This window comes from Nycticebus coucang, chromosome 3 (assembly GCF_027406575.1).
Source record: "Nycticebus coucang isolate mNycCou1 chromosome 3, mNycCou1.pri, whole genome shotgun sequence".
Classification (NCBI taxonomy): Eukaryota; Metazoa; Chordata; class Mammalia; order Primates; family Lorisidae; genus Nycticebus; species Nycticebus coucang.
Window position 1 is genome coordinate 132,005,579 of NC_069782.1, and position 20,800 is coordinate 132,026,378.

The 20,800-nt window shown below is 45.3% G+C and overlaps 2 protein-coding genes and 1 non-coding gene across 6 annotated transcripts in view; all 3 read left to right on the plus strand.

Annotated features, from left to right (window-relative positions):
* WBP1L (WW domain binding protein 1 like) overlaps positions 1 to 20,800 on the plus strand; it is a 91,851-nt gene that overhangs the window by 24,103 nt on the left and 46,948 nt on the right. Inside the window, exon 1 of one of the 4 annotated variants that reach the window (XM_053583086.1) lies at positions 5,478 to 5,613. The exons of 2 other annotated variants lie outside the window; for them this stretch is intronic. In XM_053583086.1, coding sequence (XP_053439061.1) covers positions 5,599 to 5,613 — 15 coding nt within the window. In that variant the 5' untranslated portion in view covers positions 5,478 to 5,598. Of the gene's footprint in view, positions 1 to 5,477; positions 5,614 to 18,930; positions 19,144 to 20,800 lie in introns of those variants that run through there. One more of the 4 variants, XM_053583085.1, reaches the window with a different exon arrangement.
* LOC128580784 (ATP synthase subunit f, mitochondrial) lies at positions 8,917 to 9,359 on the plus strand. Its single transcript, XM_053583115.1, has one exon. The coding sequence runs from the start codon at positions 8,949 to 8,951 to the stop codon at positions 9,213 to 9,215; it is 267 nt and encodes an 88-aa protein (XP_053439090.1). The 5' UTR covers positions 8,917 to 8,948; the 3' UTR covers positions 9,216 to 9,359.
* On the plus strand, positions 9,564 to 9,667 carry LOC128582946 (small nucleolar RNA U13). Its single transcript, XR_008379353.1, has one exon. It is a non-coding gene; the product is annotated as a small nucleolar RNA U13 (small nucleolar RNA).

Consider the following 20,800-nt stretch of genomic DNA (forward strand, 5'->3'; position numbering starts at 1 on the left):
ATATGTGTTAAAGTTGGGGTAGGTGAGGCTGGGCGCGGTGGCTCACACCTGTAATCCCAGCACTCTGGGAGGCCAAGTTGGGTGGATTGCTAGAGCTCAGGAGTTCAAGACCAGCTGCAAATGGGAGACTCCCATCTCTAAAAATTAGCCGGGTGTTGTGGCAGGCACCTGTAGTCTCAGCTACTTGGGAGGCTGAAGCAAGAGGATTGCTTGAGCCCAGGAGTTTGAGGTTCCTGTGAGCTGTGACGCATGGCACTCTACTGGGGGCAAGAAAGTGAGACTCTGTCTCAAAAAAATAAATAAAGAAAGTTGGGGTAGGTGGTGCCAAGTTGCTCTCCAAAATGGTTGTGTCAGTCTACATTCCAGTTGGGAGGATAGCTAGAGGAAAGTCTTAACCCCACACACAAATAAGCAGCATTCTTCACCTACACCCTCTACTTATCCTTGAAGATGTGCCTTCTGACTCGTATTATGGGCACCCAGGGATATTTCAGTTCACCTCCTCAAAAGCCTAGGGGTCTCTTGTGTGCTTAGCTTCCAGTCTCTTTACCTATCTATAATCCGTAGTTCCCTTTGCTGTGGAACAGGATTTACCCCAGAACAGGGAGCCTGTAGTTAGAGTAGGGTTGGAATGCCTGCCCAAGCGCTAAAGCAAGTGGTTTATGGTTCCCTGGAGGATGTTAGGCACATGTCCTGGAGCTGTTGGCCAGTTGCTATGTGGCATACAAGTCTAATTGACCAGTCACCTTTCCATGCAGTCATCCTAGCAGTAGGAACCGGAAGTAGAGTAGTGTTGCTACGAGTGCAGACTCAGGAGTCTAACTGCCTGCATCTGAAGCCTAACTATCCACGTATCTTTGGGCTAATGAGTTAACTCAGTTTGCTCATCTGTAAAATGGGGATAATAGCACCCTAGCTTGTAGGGTTATTGGGAAGGTTAATGAAGTTAATACATATAAAACAGAATAGTACCTGCCACAGAGTAAACGCTTGGTAAGTGATAGCCTTCATTGTTAGTTGTTTTTGCTTCGTTTTTACCTTATTCTCTGACTGACTCAAGGTTTGATTCTAGCACAGAATTTAAGAACCTATTTTGGTAAACTTCTGCTCTAAAAAGCATGTGAATCACTTCTTAGTATCAGCCTTGGCAATCAGATGAGAGGTGTTTTTCTAGCAATTGTTTTCCAATAATTAGGTATACAATTATTCTCAGACCAAGTAAGTTAGAATATATGCTGCTATTTTTTTCCTTTTTTCTTTTTTTTGAGACAGTCTTATTTTATCACAGTGAGTAGAGTGCCATGGTGTCATAGCTCACAGCCAACCTCAAACTCTTGGGCTCAAGCGATCCTCTTGCCTCAGCCTCCCAAGTAGCTGGGATTGTAGGCTCCCTCCACAATGCCAATCTATATATATATATATATTTTTTTTTTTTTTTTTTTGAGACAGAGCCTCAAGCTATGGCCCTGCCATGGTGTCACAGCTCACAGCAACCTCCAACTCCTGGGCTTAAGCGATTCTCTTGCCTCAGCCTCCCGAGTAGCTGGGACTACAGGTGCCCGCCACAACACCTGGCTATTGTTTGGTTGTAGTTGTCATTGTTTGGCAGGCCTGGGCCGGATTCGAACCCGCCAGCTCTGGTGTATGTGGCTGGTGCCTTAGCTGCTTGAGCCACAGGCGCCACCCGCCAACCTATTTTTTAAGATATGGGGCCTTGCTGTTGCTCAGGCTGGTCTTAAACTCCTGAGTTCAATCCATCTGTATGCCTCAGTTTCCCGGAGTGCTGGGATTACAGGTGTGAGCCACCACGCCCAGCCCTGTGCTGTTATTTTTATTTGCACATTGTTGTGCCCTCTTGAGTGAGGGAGGTGGGAGTGTTGGGGCACCTGGGAGTGTCAGGTGTGAGGCGGTTGTTACCACCCCACCCACAGGGCTAGACCATGTTCGGGTCTGTCTGCTCTCAGCACACAGTGTACTCTGTGGGGGAAAGGGGACTCCCTGATGCCTGTTCCCAGCCTCCAGTTTTGGTTTTTGAGGCTTAAAAAAAAAGTTAACAATTTTAAGATATAATTCATAGGCTGTACAAATGGTTTTTGAGGCTTAAAAAAAAGTTAACAATTTTAAGATATAATTCATAGGCTGTAAAATTCACCCTTTTAAAGAGTATAATTCAGTGGTTTTTAATATATTCACACGATTGGGCCACTAAATTACTATCTTTTCTTTTTTTGAGACAGAGTCTCACTGTGTCGCCTGTGGTAGAGTGCTGTGGCATCATAGCTCACAGCAATCTCAAACTCCTGGGCTTAAGCGATTCTCTTGCCTCAGCCTCCCAAGTAGCTGGGACTGCAGGCACCCGCCACATGCCCGGCTATTTTTAGAGAGAGCTCACTCTGGCTTAGGCTGGTCTCCAAATTGTGAGCCCCAGCAATCCAACTGCCTCGGCCTCCCAAATGCTGGGATTACAGAAGTGAGCCACTGCGTAACATCACTATCTTAATTTCAGAACATTTTCGTCACTCAGAAAGAAACCCCGTAGCCATTGGCATGCATTCCCCGCTCTTCCTCCTCCAGTCCCTGGTAACCACTGATCCCCTTTGTATTAAAAGTTCATCCGTGGGGCGGCACCTGTGGCTCAGTCGGTAAGGCGCCGGCCCCATATACCGAGGGAGGCGGGTTCAAACCCAGCCCCGGCCGAACTGCAACCAAAAAATAGCCAGGCATTGTAGCGGGCGCCTGTAGTCCCAGCTGCTTGGGAGGCTGAGGCAAGAGAATTGCTTAAGCCCAGGAGTTGGAGGTTGCTGTGAGCTGTGTGATGCCACGGCACTCTACCCAGGGCCATAAAGTGAAACTCTGTCTCTACCAAAAAAAAAAAAAAAAGTTCATCCATGTTGGCTTGGCGACTGTAGCACCAGCCACATACACTGAGGCTGGCAGGTTCAAACAGGGCCCGGGCCAGCTAAACAATAACAACTGCAGCAAAAAATAGCTGGGCGTTGTGGCAAGTGCCTGTAGTCCCAGCTATGTGGGAGGCTGAGGCAAGAGAGTTTGAGGTTGCTGGGCCTGTGATGCCATGGCACTCTACCAAGGGCGACATAGACTGTCTCAAAAAATAAACCACCACAACAAAAAACTTCATCCATGTTGTGGCATATGTCAGTACTTCATATATTTTTATGGCCAATTAATATTCCATTTTGTGAATATACCATATTGTTTTTATGCATTCACGAATTGGTGAACACAGGGCTGTTTCCATTTTGGGGTTATTATGAACAATGCTGCTATGAACATTGGTGTACAGGGTTTAAAATTTTTTTAGAACTAGGAGTCTTGCTATGTTGTCCAAACCAAACTTAAGTGGTTGTTCACAGGTCTGATCATAGCACAGTATAGCCTCAAACTCCTAGGCTCCAGTGATCCTCCTGCCTCACCCTCCTAAATAGGACTGCAGGTGCACATTACTGCACTTGACTTGGTGTACAAGGTGGACCTTTTTGTGGACATGGTTTTAATTCTCTTGGGTATACAAGGCTGTCCAGAGTGTATCCAGCCCTGTATTTCTCTGTTTTTCATATTATATGGCTGAATACTTTTTGGACAGCCCCCACATGCCTAGGAGTGGGATTGCTGGCTCATCTGGTAACTATATTAACCTTTTGAAGGACCGCCACATTTTTCCAAAGCAGCTTCACCATTTTACACCCCCTCTAGCAATGCATGAGGGTTCCAGTGTCTCCACATTGTCTCCAATGCTTATTGCCTTTTTTTTTGGAGACGGAGTGTCAAGCTGTCACCCGGGTAGAGTGCCTTAGCCTCATAGCTCACAGCAACCTCAAACTCTTGGGCTTAAGCCATTCTCTTGCCTCAGCCTCCAAAGTAGCTGGGACTACAGACGCCTACCACAACGCCTGGCTATTTTTTGTTGTTGCAGTTGTCGTCATTTAGCTGGCCCAGGCCAGGTTCAAACCCACCATCCTGTGTGTATGTGGCCAGTGCCCTGCCCACTGAGCTCTGGGCGCCGACCCCTCTACTTTCTTGATAGTGTTCTTTAAGATACACCAGTTTTTAATTTTGATGAAGTCCAGTTAATTTTTCTTATTTTGTTTGTGATTTTGGTGTTCTCTGAAAACCTTCAAATTACTCTGAGTCAAGAATGAACATTATTTAGAATACAATCCTTTAAATTTTATTATGGAAGGTTTTAAACATATGCAAAAAATAGAAAATGGTATAATGAACCCCCATATATCTGTCACCTATCAAGTCATAGCCAATCTTGTTTTATTTATATCCATATTCATCCCATTGAAATTATTTTGAAGCAAATTGAGTATCAAAGTTCTCTTTTAGCTAGGTGTGGTGCTCACATATGTAAACCCAGCACTTTGAGAGGCAAAAGTAGAAAATCATCTGAAGCCAGGAGTTTAAGACTAGCCTGGGCAACATAGCAAGACGTCATCTTTACAAAAAAATTAAAGAAAAAAAAAGTGATCTTTCAATTCCAGCTTTCTCTTTTTCTTTTGAGAAAGGGTCTTGCTCTATTGCCAGGGCTAGGGTGCAGTGGCATCATAGCTCACTGCAGCCTTAAACTCCTGGCTTCAAGTGATCCTCTTAGCCTCCTAAATAGCTGGGATTAGAGAAGCATGCTATCACACCTGGCTAATTTTCTATTTTTGCAGAGATGGGGTCTCACTCTTGCTCAGGCTGGCCTCAAGTAATCTCTCACCTTGGCCTTCTAAAGTGCTAGGATTATAGGCATGAGCCACTGCACTGGTCTCTCTTTTTTTTTTTTTTTGGAGTTTTTGGCCGGGGCTGGGTTTGAACCCACCACCTCTGGTATATGGGGCCTGCGCTCTACTCATTTGAGCCACAAGCGCTGCCCTTTTTTTTTTTTTTTTTTTTGAGACAGAGTCTCACACTGTCACCCTTAGTAGGGTGCTGTGGCATCTTAGCTTACAGCAATCTCTTTTTTTTTTTTTGGCCGGGGCTGGGTTTGAACCTGCCACCTCTGGCATATGGGACCGGCGCCCTACACATTGAGCCACAGGTGCCACCCAGCTTACAGCAATCTCAAACTCTTGGGCTCAAGTGATTCTCTTGCCTCAGCCTCCCAAGTAGCTGGGACTACAGGCGCCTGCCACAACATCTGGCTATTTTTAGAGATGGGGTCTCGCTCTTGTTCAGGCAGGTCTTGAATTCCTGTGTTTAGGCTATCCACTGACCTCAGCCTCCCAGAGTACTAGGATTACAGGTGTGAGCCACCATGCCCAGCCTTCATTTTTTTTCCCCTTGAATAGGTCTAGTGGTAGAGTTAATCATAGCGAGCCTTTTTTTCCTCCTCTCAAAACTTTGTCATTTTCTTTAACACACATATCCATTTCCAACCTTTGCCTACCGGTATAAAGTGAAAGATTAACTTATGACTTTTGCCCTGAATTTCTAGTGTAGAATTTTTTGGAAAATCCTACTCTTATCTGAGATTGCACAAAAGCTCAGCGAAACATTGGAAAATGAGGAGACCTTGTCAGCGTATTTTCTTCTCCTTCAGCTCTCTGGGGCATAAGCTGTGTGTCCCCATCCTGTGCCTGCCTGACTATGCCTGCCCTTATGGTACAGTACTGGGGTTTCACAGCATGCGGGATGCCCTCAATGCTGCTGAGGGGGAAATGGGATATAGAATTTGGAGATTAAAAGACAGTAGAGAGGTAGTGATGCTATGAACAGATCTGCTAGAAAGGCAGTCTCCTGCCTGAAGTGTAGGAGATTTAAGGTTAAACAGACTTCTTAACTGTGAGACTTTTCAGAGGCTCCACTGTGAGCATATGCCTTGTGACTCCCCAAGGATGGTAGACTTCTTTAACCACATGGGCTTTTTATCACAGAAATGGCTGGCTTCAGAGTGGCCCCTAGATAGTGCTGATAGGAATAAGGAAGGCTCGAGAGGTTAAGTAATTGGCTCAGAGTCATGAGAATAGGTGATAGCATGGCCAGGGCTGGTGTGGCACAGCTCCGGCAGAGTCTAGTTTAAAGTCTCCCCCAGGATATCACACACTGGAGTTCCATGGGCAGACTTCTGTCCCTTTCAGTTGGAAACCCTAGGTCTAGTCCTAGCTCCTTTTACATTTTAAGGCCTTCAGTATATTTGTCTGGTAAGTGGGGATAGTAATATCCTGTTACCAACTGATGTAAGGAGAGCTAAAGTGGATGTGAAAGTAGTTTATAAGCCTCAAGTGCTGACTTCACTGAAATATTTCTTGTATTTTCTTGAAATTCACTGAGCTTTTATAAAGACCTCGAGTTTTCTGTAAAGAGAAGGATGGTGATTGTGTCTCTACTGGTTAGCTCCACCTTTTTGCAGTTTTGAGCTCACTGAAAGGCCTTGGAAAAGGTTTGTTTCTCACAAGTCTGTCAAGGAAGAACATGGATGTAAGTGCAAAGGTGTTGGCATCAGCTAGATTTTTCAGGAAGGGCCAATGGCTGTGCTCACTTTCCTTCTCCAGCGATGGCAATTGCTTTTCCAGAGGCCCTCACAGCCTTTTCCTCCTAAGTTTAGCTTACCTGCCTGCTTTGACTATTTCTCCTCTTTGTTCTCGCAGGGATGTCCAACCTGCAACCTGTAGGCCACATATGGATTATATGAGGACTTTTTTGCTTATCTGTGGTGGCAGATATCCTGAAAATTTTGTGTGGATCTATTTTTTTTTTTTTTTTTTTTGAGACAGACTCTCACTTTGTTGCCCTCAGTAGAGTGCTGTAGTGTCACAGCTCACAGCAACCTCCAACTCTTGGGCTTAAGCAATTCTCTTGCCTCTGCCACCCAAGTAGCTGGGACTACAGGCGCCCATCACAACGCCTAGCTATTTTTTTTTTGCAGTTGCCACTGCTGTTTTAGCTGGCCAGGGCCGGGTTTGAACCTGCCACCCTCTGTATATGGGGCTGGCGCCTTACCCACTGAGTCACAGGCGCTGCCCTGCATGGATCTTTTTGTTGTTGGTGTTGTTGATCACGTCCCATTACTGTTTATCTATTTGATGTGTGGCCCAAGACAACTATGTCTTCCAGTGTGGCGGAGAGAAGTCAAAGGATTGGATACTGCTGTGAGGCTTTTCTCATGGTTTAGACCCCAGATTCAGATTTTTTTTCTTTTTTTTTAGGGGCAGAGTTTCATTTTATTGCCCTCGGTAGAGTGCTGTGGCATCACAGCTCACAGCAACCTCCAGCTCTTGAGCTTAGATGATTATCTTGCCTCAGCCTCCCAAGTAGCTGGGACTACAGGCGCCCGCCACAATGCCTGGCTATATTTTGTTGCAGTTTGGCCGGGGGCTGGTTTGAACCTTCCACCCTTAGTATATGGGGCTGGCGCCCTACTCAGTGAGCCACAGGTGCTACCCAGATTCAGATGTTTTTGAAGTAGATTTGCTTATTGCTACCATCATGTGTTGCCTCAATCTCTGTGGCCTGGAAGAACAAGGTTTAGGGCTGTGGGTGGGCATTCTGTGCCCAAAGGTCTAGCATCCCCTGTATCTGGTGTGATACCCTTTCCAGTTTCACCACCTTTAGTCATCATTTTACTTGGGGTGTGGACATGTGTGTTCCAGAAGTTTCCTCACCCCTTATAGCTCATAGGACGGGTACTTACCTTAATGTTTTCTTCTGGTGTGTGTTTTTTTGGGGGTTTTGTTTGTTTGTCTTTTTGAGACAGAGTCTTACTACATCGCCCTGGGTAAGAGTGCCATGGCGTCACAGTTCACAACAACCTCAAACTCTTGGGCTTAAGCTATTCTCTTGCCTCAGCTTCCCAGGTAGTTGGGACTACAGACGCCCGCCCCAATGCCCAGCTATTTTTTTGTTGCAGTTGTCATTGCTGTTTAGCTGGCCCAGGCTGGGTTTGAACCCACCAGGCTGGGTGTATGTGGCCAGCACCCTACCCACTGAGCTATGGGTGCTGCCCTTTTTTTTTTTTTTTTAGAGACAGAGTCTCATTTTGTCACCCGCAGTAGAGTGCTGTAGCATCACAGCTCACAGCAACCTCCAACTCCTGGGCTTAGGCGATTCTCTTGCCTCAGCCTCCTGGGTAGCTGGGACTACAGGTGCCCACCACAATGCCCAGCTATCTTCTGGTGTTTTTGACCATGAAATCTTAAACCTGGAGTAGATTTGGTTACCAAATAGCCTAAGGAGGTAGGACATAATATTTGATTTACGTAAGATCCAGGAAATGGGGCAAGGCATGGTGCCATAAACTGTGCTTCCAGCTAGACCTTATTGAATTTCACAATCCTTTATGCAAAAAAGACAACTTCTACATGTTGCTAATGGAGTTATACAGTGCGTAGGAGACAAAACCAGGAGCACCTCCATTCCATTCCCCATAATTGAAAAAACTGTTGCTTTGGGGTTAGATCATGTCCCAGCTCTACTTTGAGAAAGGGGATTTTGCTTTTGAGATGATGTAAGTTCTTTAAATTCTTCAGCTGAGAAATTAGAGACATGCAGGTAATGAGACGCACAGCGGGTTTCCCAGTCCCTGCATCAGACTTCATGAGCTGGGATAGTATCCAGGTGCTCTCCTGGTCTCTTAGCTATTTGTCAGGTTTCTGTGGCCAGGCAGATGTCACCAGCATGAATGTTCAGGGATTCAGCTTTATGAGCTTCATTTTCATGATCATCTCTTTAGTCTATTAAAGTCTTCATCTCTTCATCCAAGTAAGACTCTTTTCTTGAGGGCCTGTCATATGCAAGACATTGGTTGGTACGGGGAGGGACATGGAACAGAGAAATGCTCCTAAGTTGGTAGTAGTTTAGAAGAGGAGATAGGCCTGAGAATATACAAAACAAAGTGTGAAATGTCTTTGCTAAGTTTATGAGCGACATGCAAGAAGTCAGTGTATTTTCCTGTAGAAACACAATCAAAATAGTCTCTCTCGAGACACCCGAGCTCCGAGATGGCGTCAGCAGTGTCAGTGAAGGAGAAGAAACTCATGGATGTCAAACTAGGGGAGCTGCCAAGTTGGATTTTGATGCGAGATTTCACGCCTAACGGCATTGTTGGAGCCTTTCAAAGAGGTTACTACCGGTATTATAACAAGTACATCAACGTGAAGAAGGGGAGCATCGGTGGTATTACTATGGTGCTGGCAGCTTATGTGCTTTTCAGCTACTGTCTTTCTTACAAGGAGCTGAAACATGAGCGGCTACGCAAGTACCACTGAAGAGGAGCCCATGGGGGGTGCCTTCTGCACTCATGACCTTGGCTTCCATGGTCCAGCACCTTCTGTGAGGAACTCAATCATAATCAAATCTTTTTACATCCAAATTAACCTCCAAATAAAAGATGACTGGTAAAAAAAAAAAAAAAAAAAATAGTCTCTCTCTGGATAGTTAGAATGACAGCTCTGATGACCTTGTACCCAGAGCACCAGAGCTGTGTTAGAGTTGAAATGCCTATAATAAAATGACTTATCTGTTAGTCCTTCCCTGGGATCAGCCATCATTCCCACTTAAAGTAGACCACATCTCTCTCTTTCTTGCCCAAAGTTTAAAATAAAAGTGAAAGATGGATCCCTTTGTAGTTCATAAGCGTGATGATTGGGTTTTCGTGCACATGCGTGAGATGTATCTCCAACAAATCTTGTTACGATGTTGGCACATTACCCATTTCACATCACATTATCTGATGTGGAAAAAAAAAAAAAAGTAAAAGATGAGGCTCAGTGCCCGTAGCTCCGTGGTTAGGGTGCCGGCCACATGTACGTGCACATGATGGTGTGTTCCAACCCAGCCCGGGCCTGCTAAAAAACAACAATGGCAAAAGTGAGAGATGAATTCAGATTTGGTGGAGACTTTGAAGCCTGATTTTCTGATGGAGTTCTCTTTCCAAGTTACATCTGGATTGTATCATGTAGTGGTGTGACCCATGTCTTTTGTTCTTATTCCAATCTTTGGTTTAGAGAGCAGTTTGTGAGGAGGCATGAAAAGTGTCTGGAGATGGCCATGAGCTTGCTGATTTTTATGTAATTCTTGGCTACTTGGCAGTTTGGTTGGGGTTGAAAAGATTCCAGGACAGGAAAAATGAACCTAACATTTTGGTACAAGAACAAACAAGGCTGCTTTGTATTTGTATATGTTGAAGCTCAAGTTGCAGATCTAGCAAGAACCCATTGATGTGACAGTCCACTGTCAGGGTGAGTTTCAGAGACTCCTGTACTCCGTGGAGATGGCAGTGAATGTTCATCCATGAAGGTAATAAATATTTGTGGAGTGAGTGTCAACAACAAAAGAATTTTCTTGTTCTGGGCAGAGAAGCAAAAGGCAGAAAACTTAAGAAGTGACTTCTGCTGTGTTTATTTCTCTTCTATTTAAAACCAGGTGCAGTGGCACGCACCTGTAATCCTAGCTACTCAGGAGGCTGACATGGGAGGATCACTTGAGAGTGATCTGCAATGAGCTTTGATAACACCACTGCACTCCATCCAGCCTGGGCAACATAGCAAGACCCCCATCTCTTAAAAAAAAAAAAAAAAAGATGAGGCTATATCATTGACATGGGTATCTTCCTTCCACCTCTCCTAAGCCTTGCAGTAGAACAAAATCAACCCCAAGATTTATCATATTTTAGTAGTAAATATTATCAAACAAACAAATTGAGGACCTAAGATAATTAGCAAAATAGAAATTTCTGTGCTTACTATTTATGGCACTCCTATAATCATCAGGAAGAAAAAAATGTGCTGACCTAGGGAACCTGTTTGATACGTATGTGTGGAGGGCTATACTTTCCATCTCCAACTGATCTCTGCCTCATCTTTTTCTGCTTTTCTCAAATGCCCCTCGTGTCCTTGTTTTTCTGCTCATATCTCTGTTTGGCGCTGCCTGGTGTGTTTATCTTCTCCACCCACACCTACGTATTGTTTTGGTATCCATCTCTTGATAAAAGTTCTACCCCTCAATAGCATCCCTTCTTTGAGCTCTTCTGTCCCTGTCTCTATGTGCCTGCCGCCCCCGCTATATTTATTATAGAGTGCCTGTGCTTGTTTCTGTGCGAGTTTCTTTTCTCCCAAACTTAATAACTAAATAAATCCCCCAGGGCAAAACTGATTCATTCAATAGTGGCTGGGTACAGCTGTGAATATCAGGTCACAAATGAAGAGGACAGTTATAATTAATTTTAAAATTCTGTCTCCATGTGTGTTTAAGCAATTTCAGAGCCACACAGATTTGGTTGAAATACTAGCTCCACTGCCTATTAGGTGTTTGTCCTTGAATGAGGTACCTAATGTCTCTAAAGCTCAAGTTTTTCATCTATAAAGTATGAGATGAGGTATCAACCTATGTTGTACTCTTCCCTCTGTGAAATATGTCATTTGATGTTTTTTGTTGTTGTTGTGTATTTATTTATTTTTTGAGACAGAGTCTCACTATGTTACCCTGGGTAGAGTGCCGTGCCGTCACAGCTCATAGCAACCTCCAGCTCTGGGGGTTAAGCAATTCTCTTGCCTCAGCCTCCCAAGTAGCTGGGACTACAGGCGCCCACCACAACGCCTGGCTAATTTTTGTTGCAGTTGTCATTGTTGTTTAGCAGGCCCGGGCTGGGTTTGAAACTGCCAACCTTGGTGTATATGGCTAGTGCTGTAACCACTGTGCTACGGCTGCTGAGCCTCATTTGATGTTTATCAAGGGATTACATACTGCAATTAAGAACTGTTTGCCTAGCCATCTTCCCAGAAAGACTCAATAGTAGGGAAGTCCCCATGGGTTTTTAAGGTTGCCTTGTAGAAGAAATAAGCCCTGTGACTTGGAGAACTAACTACATGTCCTGCCCAGAAACCAAGAAAGGTGTGTGTGCTCTTGCTTCACCAGGCCTGCTACACATCTGACTTTGTCCAGCCCCAGGACTGTGATAAGCTAGTATTCTTGGTTTCTGGCAGCTAAGCAGTCCTAAACATTCCTCCTTGGCCAAGTTCTGCAAGTCTTTGTTTTAGGTTTGGAATCTGTCCCCTGGCGTTCCCAGGAATATTGACTTCAGGGTGTTATTGTTGATGCCCAGCCTGGCTGGTGATATGAAAATGTCTCAGTTTAACTCACACTGTGACCTTCATGTTTGTTTGGAGTTTGAGTTAGTATTCACTGCTCTTTTTTGAGTCTGAACTCAAGGCATTTCATTAAATGGGTGTGTGCCCAAACCCAAGGAAGATAAGAAAGTTCCCTGATCTTACAGACTTTCTATGTCTGCCTAGCAGTCTCTACTCAAAGGTTCTGGAAATAAAATGGCCTTAGATCTGGAGATTATCTCCTACCCTAGAGGCCTGGCAGTTGCTGTCCTGTTCTGACAAAACTCTCTTTCTTCAGATTCCTAGATTGTGAAATAAGATACTCCCCGCCCTCAGACCTCATCTCTTTCAGATGATGGTGGTGGGTGGGGACAGTTCACCAGGTTCCCTGAGAGACAAGGTGTGGGAAGGTTTGTAGCTTGCTCTTTGTGTGGTGATCTATTGTGTGCTGGGAACAGATGAGAACTTTAGGATTTTCCCAGTCATTTACCTTTGCTCTTCAAAGTGAGTAAGAAGGAGAGTCCTAGGATCCAAGGGCCTTCACTCCATGGTCCAGAACACCACTGTCAGATCCAGGGGAAGGGACAACTTAAAAACACTGCACTGGAGCAATGACTAAGACGCCTGCATGTCTGCTTAACATTGTCCTGAGCCTCAGTTCTGGTTTTTGCTATTCGTTTTTCCCCGTTAGTGACTTCCGGTCTTCTCATACTTAACTCCTGTATTAAAGTAAAGGAAAGAGCTGTTGGAGCTGGAGACTTCAAATCTTTTCTCTAGCTGTGTGACCATGGGCAAGTTACTTAAACTCCATATGCCTCAGTTTCTGCATCTTAGGTTTGTTGTGGCATTAAGTAAATGTCGGTTGGATGGAATTCTAGCACAGTCAGGGTTGAACAAATGACTATATCTCCCCATCCCTTAGAATTTAAAGATTATGAATGTATAGACAGCCAACAAAAATGTTGCCAAAAAGTATTTAAACAAATTGACTATGGTAAAGAATGAATTATACTGACCGTGATCATATATGTTGTCATAGTATGCCTTAAATATAAGTTAATTAGAATCCAAAGTGTAATATTTTCAGCAGTGCTATCTTGGGGTTTTTCTACATGGGGGAGAAAGGGGCTAGGTCAGTGGAAGGAAATTTTAGACACTGCTTGGGGCCATAAACAGTTGTTAACCTGCAATATTTTGACAACATAATCCTGCTTAATTCTAGCTTAGTGTTACTTCCTTTTTTTTTTGTTAAGTTGATGAATTCAGCATTGACTTTAATTCTACTTTGGCAAGCAGATGACTAAAATCATTTGAAGAGGGATTTATCCCTTTGGCCCATCATGTATGAGCCTGGATCACGTACATAGAAGAACTCTTTTTTTTCAGGCTAGCAGAAATTGCTAATGATGATCTTGCTTCTTAAATGCCAAAGCTGACTACTATGTCACTAGGTATGGTACTATTCGTAGAGCATGACAGAAGCTCACCTTCCTGAGACTACTTGAATTTGCCAATTCAATCACTTTTTCTTCCTATTCTCCACATTTCAATGCAGGTTAGTCAGTAAAAGGTAAGAAAAAGTCAGTGAAAAAGAAGCCATCATCAGCACACCACTCCCCCCCGCCTTTTCTGAGACTAGGTCTTTCTCTGTCACCCAGGCTGGAGTGCGGTGGCATGATCGTAGCTCACTGTAGCTGTGAGACTTCTGAGACTGGGTCTTTCTCTTGTCACCCAGGCTGGAGTGCGGTGGCATGATTGTAGCTCACTGTAGCTGTGAGACTTCTGAGACTGGGTCTTTCTCTGTCACCCAGGCTGGAGTGTGGTGGCATGATCGTAGCTCACTGTAGCTGTGAGACTTCTGAGACTGGGTCTTTCTCTGTCACCCAGGCTGGAGTGCGGTGGCATGATTGTAGCTCACTGTAGCTGTGAGACTTCTGAGACTGGGTCTTTCTCTTGTCACCCAGGCTGGAGTGTGGTGGCATGATCGTAGCTCACTGTAGCTGTGAGACTTCTGAGACTGGGTCTTTCTCTGTCACCCAGGCTGGAGTGCGGTGGCATGATTGTAGCTCACTGTAGCTGTGAGACTTCTGAGACTGGGTCTTTCTCTTGTCACCCAGGCTGGAGTGTGGTGGCATGATCGTAGCTCACTGTAGCTGTGAGACTTCTGAGACTGGGTCTTTCTCTGTCACCCAGGCTGGAGTGCGGTGGCATGATTGTAGCTCACTGTAGCTGTGAGACTTCTGAGACTGGGTCTTTCTCTTGTCACCCAGGCTGGAGTGTGGTGGCATGATCGTAGCTCACTGTAGCTGTGAGACTTCTGAGACTGGGTCTTTCTCTGTCACCCAGGCTGGAGTGCGGTGGCATGATCGTAGCTCACTGTAGCTGTGAGACTTCTGAGACTGGGTCTTTCTCTTGTCACCCAGGCTGGAGTGTGGTGGCATGATTGTAGCTCACTGTAGCTGTGAGACTTCTGAGACTGGGTCTTTCTCTTGTCACCCAGGCTGGAGTGTGGTGGCATGATCGTAGCTCACTGTAGCTGTGAGACTTCTGAGACTGGGTCTTTCTCTTGTCACCCAGGCTGGAGTGTGGTGGCATGATCGTAGCTCACTGTAGCTGTGCACTTCTGCTTCCCAAGTAGCTGGTACTACTGCTACGTGACAATACACCAGCTGTTTTTGTAGAAATGAGGTCTCCCTGTGTTGCCCACTAACTCCTGGCCTCAAGCAATCCTCCTGCTTCTTCCTCCCAAAATACCAGGAAGCAATCACGTTTTTAGAGTATTATGATAAGGTAGTAGGTATAATGCTTTGGGTTAAATACTGCCTTGCACACAGGAATTTATAATCTTGTAAAAAGATAGAAATAGACAAATGACTGATTAGAAACACTGTTTTGAGTAGCATCTATAAAAGGATGATTCATTAGGAAATCAGGAAGTTTATAAGGCAATTTTCATCATTTAGCTTCCTTTTTTTTTTTTTAGACAGTCTTCACTTTGTTGCCCTTGGTAGAGTGCTATGGCGTCACAGCTCACAGCAACTTCAAACTCTTAGGCTCAAGCAGTTATCTTGCCTCAGCCTCCCAGGTAGCTGGCTGGGACTAAAGGTGCCTGGCACACCACCTGGCTATTTTTAGAGATGAGGTCTTGCTCTGGCTCAGGCTGGTCTCGAACTTGTGAGCTCAGGCAATCCACCTGACTCGGCCTCCCAGAGTGCTGGGATTACAGGTGTGAGCCACCACACTGACTCCTAGATTCTATTTTTATTTTAAAAAACTTTTAAATATTTCTAGTAATTCTGTTGCAATTCTACTTCTGATATTGTCCCTGATGAATATTATTTAGAAACATGGCATCTATAGTCCATCTGAGCAAGGTTTCTTGGGTATTTTGGTCTTGGATATTTTGGCCAGTGCCTAGAACAGTGCCTGGCACGTTGAAGGTTTCAGTGGGTGTGGAATGAATGAACTGGTACACTTACGCCAAAGTACTCTTTACAGAGAACTGCAGGTGCCAGTCTGTCTTGTTAGATCAGTGCATATTAGATCTGACATCGGGCTGATGATGCTCTTTCCTCCAGTTTGATTGCCAATGTCAATAATGTCTGTCATATGTGGCTAATCATAGTGGTTCATGCCTGCAATCCTAGCATTTTGAGAGATCAAAGCAGGAGGATCAGTGGAACCAATCAGGAGTTTGAGACCAGCCTGAGCAACATTGTGAGATCTTATCTCTACAATAAAATAGAAAAATTAGGGGCAGTGCCTGTGGCTTAGTGGGTAGGGAGCTGGCCCCAAATACTGAGGGTGGTGGGTTCAAACCCGGCCCTGGCCAAACTGCAACAAAAAAATAGCTGGGCATTGTGGCGGGCATTTGTAGTCCCAGCTACTTGGGAGGCTGAGGCAAGAGAATAGCCTAAGCCCAGGAGTTGGAGGTTGCTGTAAGCTGTGTAACACCACAGCACTCTACCGAGGGCGATAAAGTGAGACTCTGTTTTTACCAAAAAAAAAAAAAATATATATATATATATATATATACACACACACACACATATATATATATAGAAAAATTAGCTGAATGTGGTGGCATGCACCTGTAGTCCCAGCTGACTTGGGAAGCTGAGGAGGCAGGAGGATCCCTTGATCCTAGAAGTTGGAGGTTGTGCCCTATGATGATGCCACTGTACTCTAGCCTGGACAGAAGAATGAGACCTTGTCTCAAAACAAAAACAAAAAGTTTTAAGATGTCAATAGGGCTTGCTTTAAAAAATAACAATAATAATAATGCCACACGTGTTTTTGTGGCTCTAATTGGTTGTTAGGAAACAGGAAATAAAAGAGTTGAGATTGGTCTCCTTGCTACTCTCTGTGTAGCCTTACTGTGACGTCCAACCTCATTTGTCTGGGCAGTTTGGCCTGTTTGTTAGGGTGGCTGCAAGGCATGTAGATAGGATAGACTGTGTCTTGAGAAAATCTGCTGAAGAATGGTTCCCCAGTCCCCAGACACCTGAAGCAGCAGTAGCCACATCTGTTTACATAACCCCCTTTTTTTTTCTCTGTGGCAATGAGGCTGAAATCCCATCTTTTTTGTGAGTCTCCAGGAAATGGCTCAGCCAGCTTGGTACATTCATTTCCTTGTCAGAAAAGTCGATGTGACCTTGACCATCAGTGGGGACCTACAGCAAGCACATTGTGTGTCTGACTGGATCTTAATGATCAGAAAGTACTTTTGGCACCTTACTGTAAGTGCTGTGTGCTGCTAATTTATTGTCCTAGGTGGGGGTTATAGATACTAATTTACAAGAATCATTTCTAACTTTTTTTTTTTTTTTGAGACAGTCTCACTTTGTCACTCTCAGTAGAGTGCTATGGTGTCATAGCTCACAGCAACCTCAAACTCTTGGGCTCAAATGATTCTCTTGCCTCTGCCTCCTAAGTACCTGGGACTACAGGTGCCCACCACAATACCCGGCTATTTTTAGAAATGGGGTTGATGATAGAGTCAATGCAGTGACTTGCCCAGATAGATCCGACCCACCCAGGAAGAAATGAATGCATGAATGTCCCACCCAAGAAAGAGTGAATGTGCTAGTCCCTACTCCTCCAACCCTTTAAATTCCGATCTACTTTCACCCACATGCTGACTTACTTCTCGAACTCAGCTAACCCACACCTGGGTGGAAATAAAGGCTGCGTTGCCTACACAGAACCTGAACTCCGATTTCTTTTTGTTCATGTTTCTGAATAATCTTTCATTTTCAGTCTTTGACCTCTCACTCTTGCTCTGACTCAGGCTGGTCTCGAACTTGTGAGCTCAAGCACCTCGGTCTCCCAGCTTGCTAGGATTATAGGTGTGAACCACCATGCCTGGCCATTCATTTCTAACTTGAAATGGGTCATGTGCAGCACAGTGTCACTGCCATGGAGGCCTTGAATAAATATCATGGAAAGAAATGCAGAAAATGGCTCAGCACAGTGGTTACTGCGCCAGCCACATGCACTGAGGATGGTGGGTTCAAACCTGGCCCGGGCTAGCTAAATAACAATGACAACTGCAGCAACAGCAACGACAAAATAGCTAGGCATTGTGGCAGGTGCCTGTAGTCCCAGCTACTTGGGAGGTTAAGGCAAGAAAATCGCTTAAGCCCAAGAGTTTGAGGGAGCTGTGAGTTGTGACGCCACAGCACTCTGCCAAGGGTGACATAGTGAAACTCTGTCTCAAAACAAAAAACAAAAAAAAAATTCAGAAAATAAAAATAAAGATGAGATATACTTGCTTTGAGTCATGGAAATTGTAATTAATGTGCAGCCTAAGAAGTTATTAGAAAGTAACTTTGGATTTATAAAGTTCCTTTGAAGAGTGTTCTCCTCAGGAGTCATTTCTGCAAATCCAGAAAATCCAAGCCTTTTGTCTTGCTAGTGTGGTCTTTGGTAGAGAATTCAGGCCCAGGGAGAGTTGCTGTGACCTGGCGTTTACAGGACGGCAGCCAAAATAGAGTTTGTTCACACCACTGCCCAGGAAAAGTCACAGGGCCTTTGCCTCTCATGGAAAGCTTGCTGTTAGGAAGCCCTTTTCTCCTTAAACTGAACTTAGTGAAGAAAGCTCAACAAACCTAAGGTGGTGAACTTTCTGAAACAAGAGTTGGTTTAAATATAGACCATCTGCTTTTCTGGCAACTTGGAAGCTGCAGTGGGACTTGTTGTACCTTTTGTAAGACAAGTGAGGAAAGATGTTGGCACCTGTACTCGCGCAGTTTGTTTATGAAATATAAACTCTCCTGTAGAAGCGAGGGCTCTAGAGGTCAGTGTCCAAGGTAGCTTGTCCTTCCTACCTTAGCTGGGGAAAAGGTGCTTCTCCAAGCCCTTTCTGTGAATCGCCTCATTCCCTAGAGAAAGTTGGGATGGCCACGCTTAATGTGCTATTATATATTGAGCACTGACTCTGGCTGGAAGTGGAAAAGTTTCTGGAAAACTGACAGTCACTGGACTTGATTTTCCTTCTCAAGGAAGGAAAACAATACCTGGGGGGTTGTAGATAACGAGTCAGCCCTTATACAGAGAAATGTCACTGTTTTCAGCTTTTGGGACTTGATCTATTATTCCTCCAGCCTGCTGAGAGCCAGGGGGTACTTGTGGAAGCAGGCAGCAACCTCTGGAGTCCCCCTGTTGTGGGCTTTGGCTCTAGGTGGGCCCAGCGCTGGGCACTGTGGGTCTGGTTTACGGCACATCCTCCTCCCTGTTCCACAGCAGCTGTCTGAAGTTTTTTCTGCTGTGCCTGAACTGATGTCATTTCCCCCTTGGCAGACAGCTTCAGCTTTGCTGCGTCTGAGATATGTCACGAGAAGGGGGGGTGGGTTGGAGTCAGGCGCGGGTGGTGGGGGGGCGAGTAGCTGGAGGGAGCTGCCTGCTTGGTCCCAGGACTGTTTACTTTCTCTCCTTTGCTAGGGAAGGCGGGTTAACTGGGACCGCCAAATGCACTGGCCCACCAGGGGCAATGCTCATTCCAAGACCTTAACTTTTAAGAGCCCTTTGTTCCAAACGTTAATGTGGACGATGCTCTGGCAGGATGCCTTTCCTTTTGGGTCTTAGACAGGTAATTGAATTGGTTCTGTGGTTCTACAGGGATTGGGCTCGGGAAGGGAAGAGGGGTGGGAGCTTGCTTATTACACTTGCTTTGGGTGGAGGGACTATTTTGGAAAATTTCTCTCTGTTATAATAGGCCTTCTCCCACACAGAAATTTTCAGTCTTCCCTTCTTGTTTGCTAGTTGCTCACTTACTTTCAGAGCCACCATATTCTTAACCTCTTATATCCCTGGGGTCTCTCTAGGGCTGTCCAGTTCTGATTTTTCACTAGATACCATAAAACTGTTTCTGAAGCTTATGGAGGAAACGGTTAAAGAGTGAGGCTGGGGACGTGGAGAGACAGAGTGAAATCCTTTGCTCAAAATCCCTTTCATTCCTTCTCCATTTTGACTTGGCTAGTTAGCTGAGATTTCCTCACAGCCCTCTGGTTTTGAAGGGACTCTGGGGTGGGGGTGGGGCGAGGGGTTCTGTTCTTTTTTTTTGAAGGGAAGCCTTTCTTCCTTTCAAGCATGTGGTTCGGGGCTGTGTGGCTGAGGGACATGCTGGACACCTCAAGGGGACAGGGCATGGAGGTGACCCCATTTTGGCCTTACCGATGATTTTAGAGGCAAACAGATCCCTGTGGCAGAAACTTAATTGCCTGGTGAGCCACCCTTTGAAATAAGGGCACTAAATTAGAGCCAGTAACCTAGTGTGGAATGAGAAAACAGTAGCCAGCTACCAACTGCTGTCTGCTGAGAATGCAGCTGCTGCCAACTATTTGTTCCAGGGCTTCTGGGAGTCGACCCCTCACACAGCCTCTGGTCTGAGAGGCATGTCTATATTGGAATGTAACTGTAACCGGCACAGCTGGGTGGGGGTGGGGACAGCTGTACACACCCTCTGCTGTCTGCTCCTGGGTAAGGAAGAGTCACAGCTGAGCTCAAAACAGGAGTCTTTAGAGTGGAGCTGCAGGAACTGCGGCTTTACTCTCTGAGACAGAGCTTATGAGCAAACCTGCCTTCACCTGCTTCATAGTTGCCTGCAATTCTGTTTTTTTTTTTTTTTTTTTGTAGAGACAGAGTCTCACTGTACCGCCCTCGGGTACAGTGCCGTGGCGTCACACGGCTCACAGCAACTCTAACTCTTGGGCTTACGCGATTCTCTTGCCTCAGCCTCCCGAGCAGCTGGGACTACAGGCGCCCGCCACAATGCCCGGCTGTTTTTCTGTTGCAGTTTGGCCGGGGCTGGGTCCGAACCCGCCACTCTCGGCACATGGGGCTGGCGCCTTACTCACTGAGCCACAGGCACTGCCCCTGCAATTCTGTTTTTTTAAAAAAAAAAAGCTTCTGCTCGGGAGGCTGAGGCAAGAGAATCGCGTAAGCCAAAGAGTTAGAGGTTGCTGTGAGCTGTGTGACGTCATGGCACTCTACCCGAGGGTGGTACAGTGAGACTCTGTCTCTACAAAAAAAAAAAAGCTTCTCTGAAAAGCCCCACACATTCCATAATGGCTCTTGTTAATCTTCAGTATTCCTTTGATGTAGCTGATAGGCAGAAGAGTGCCCACTTTGAGTACCTCTCTTTACATTCCACCCCCAACAAAGGCTGACCTTTTAATCTTTGGGCAGAGTGAGCCCTGGAGAGGATTTTGAGTGGTGTTGGAAGTAGGATGGATAAAGCACTCCAG

What these genes read in the sequence shown, in the direction of transcription:
- LOC128580784 (XM_053583115.1), top strand. Translation starts at nt 8,949, where the DNA reads ATGGCGTCAGCAGTGTCAGTGAAGGAGAAGAAACTCATGGATGTCAAA.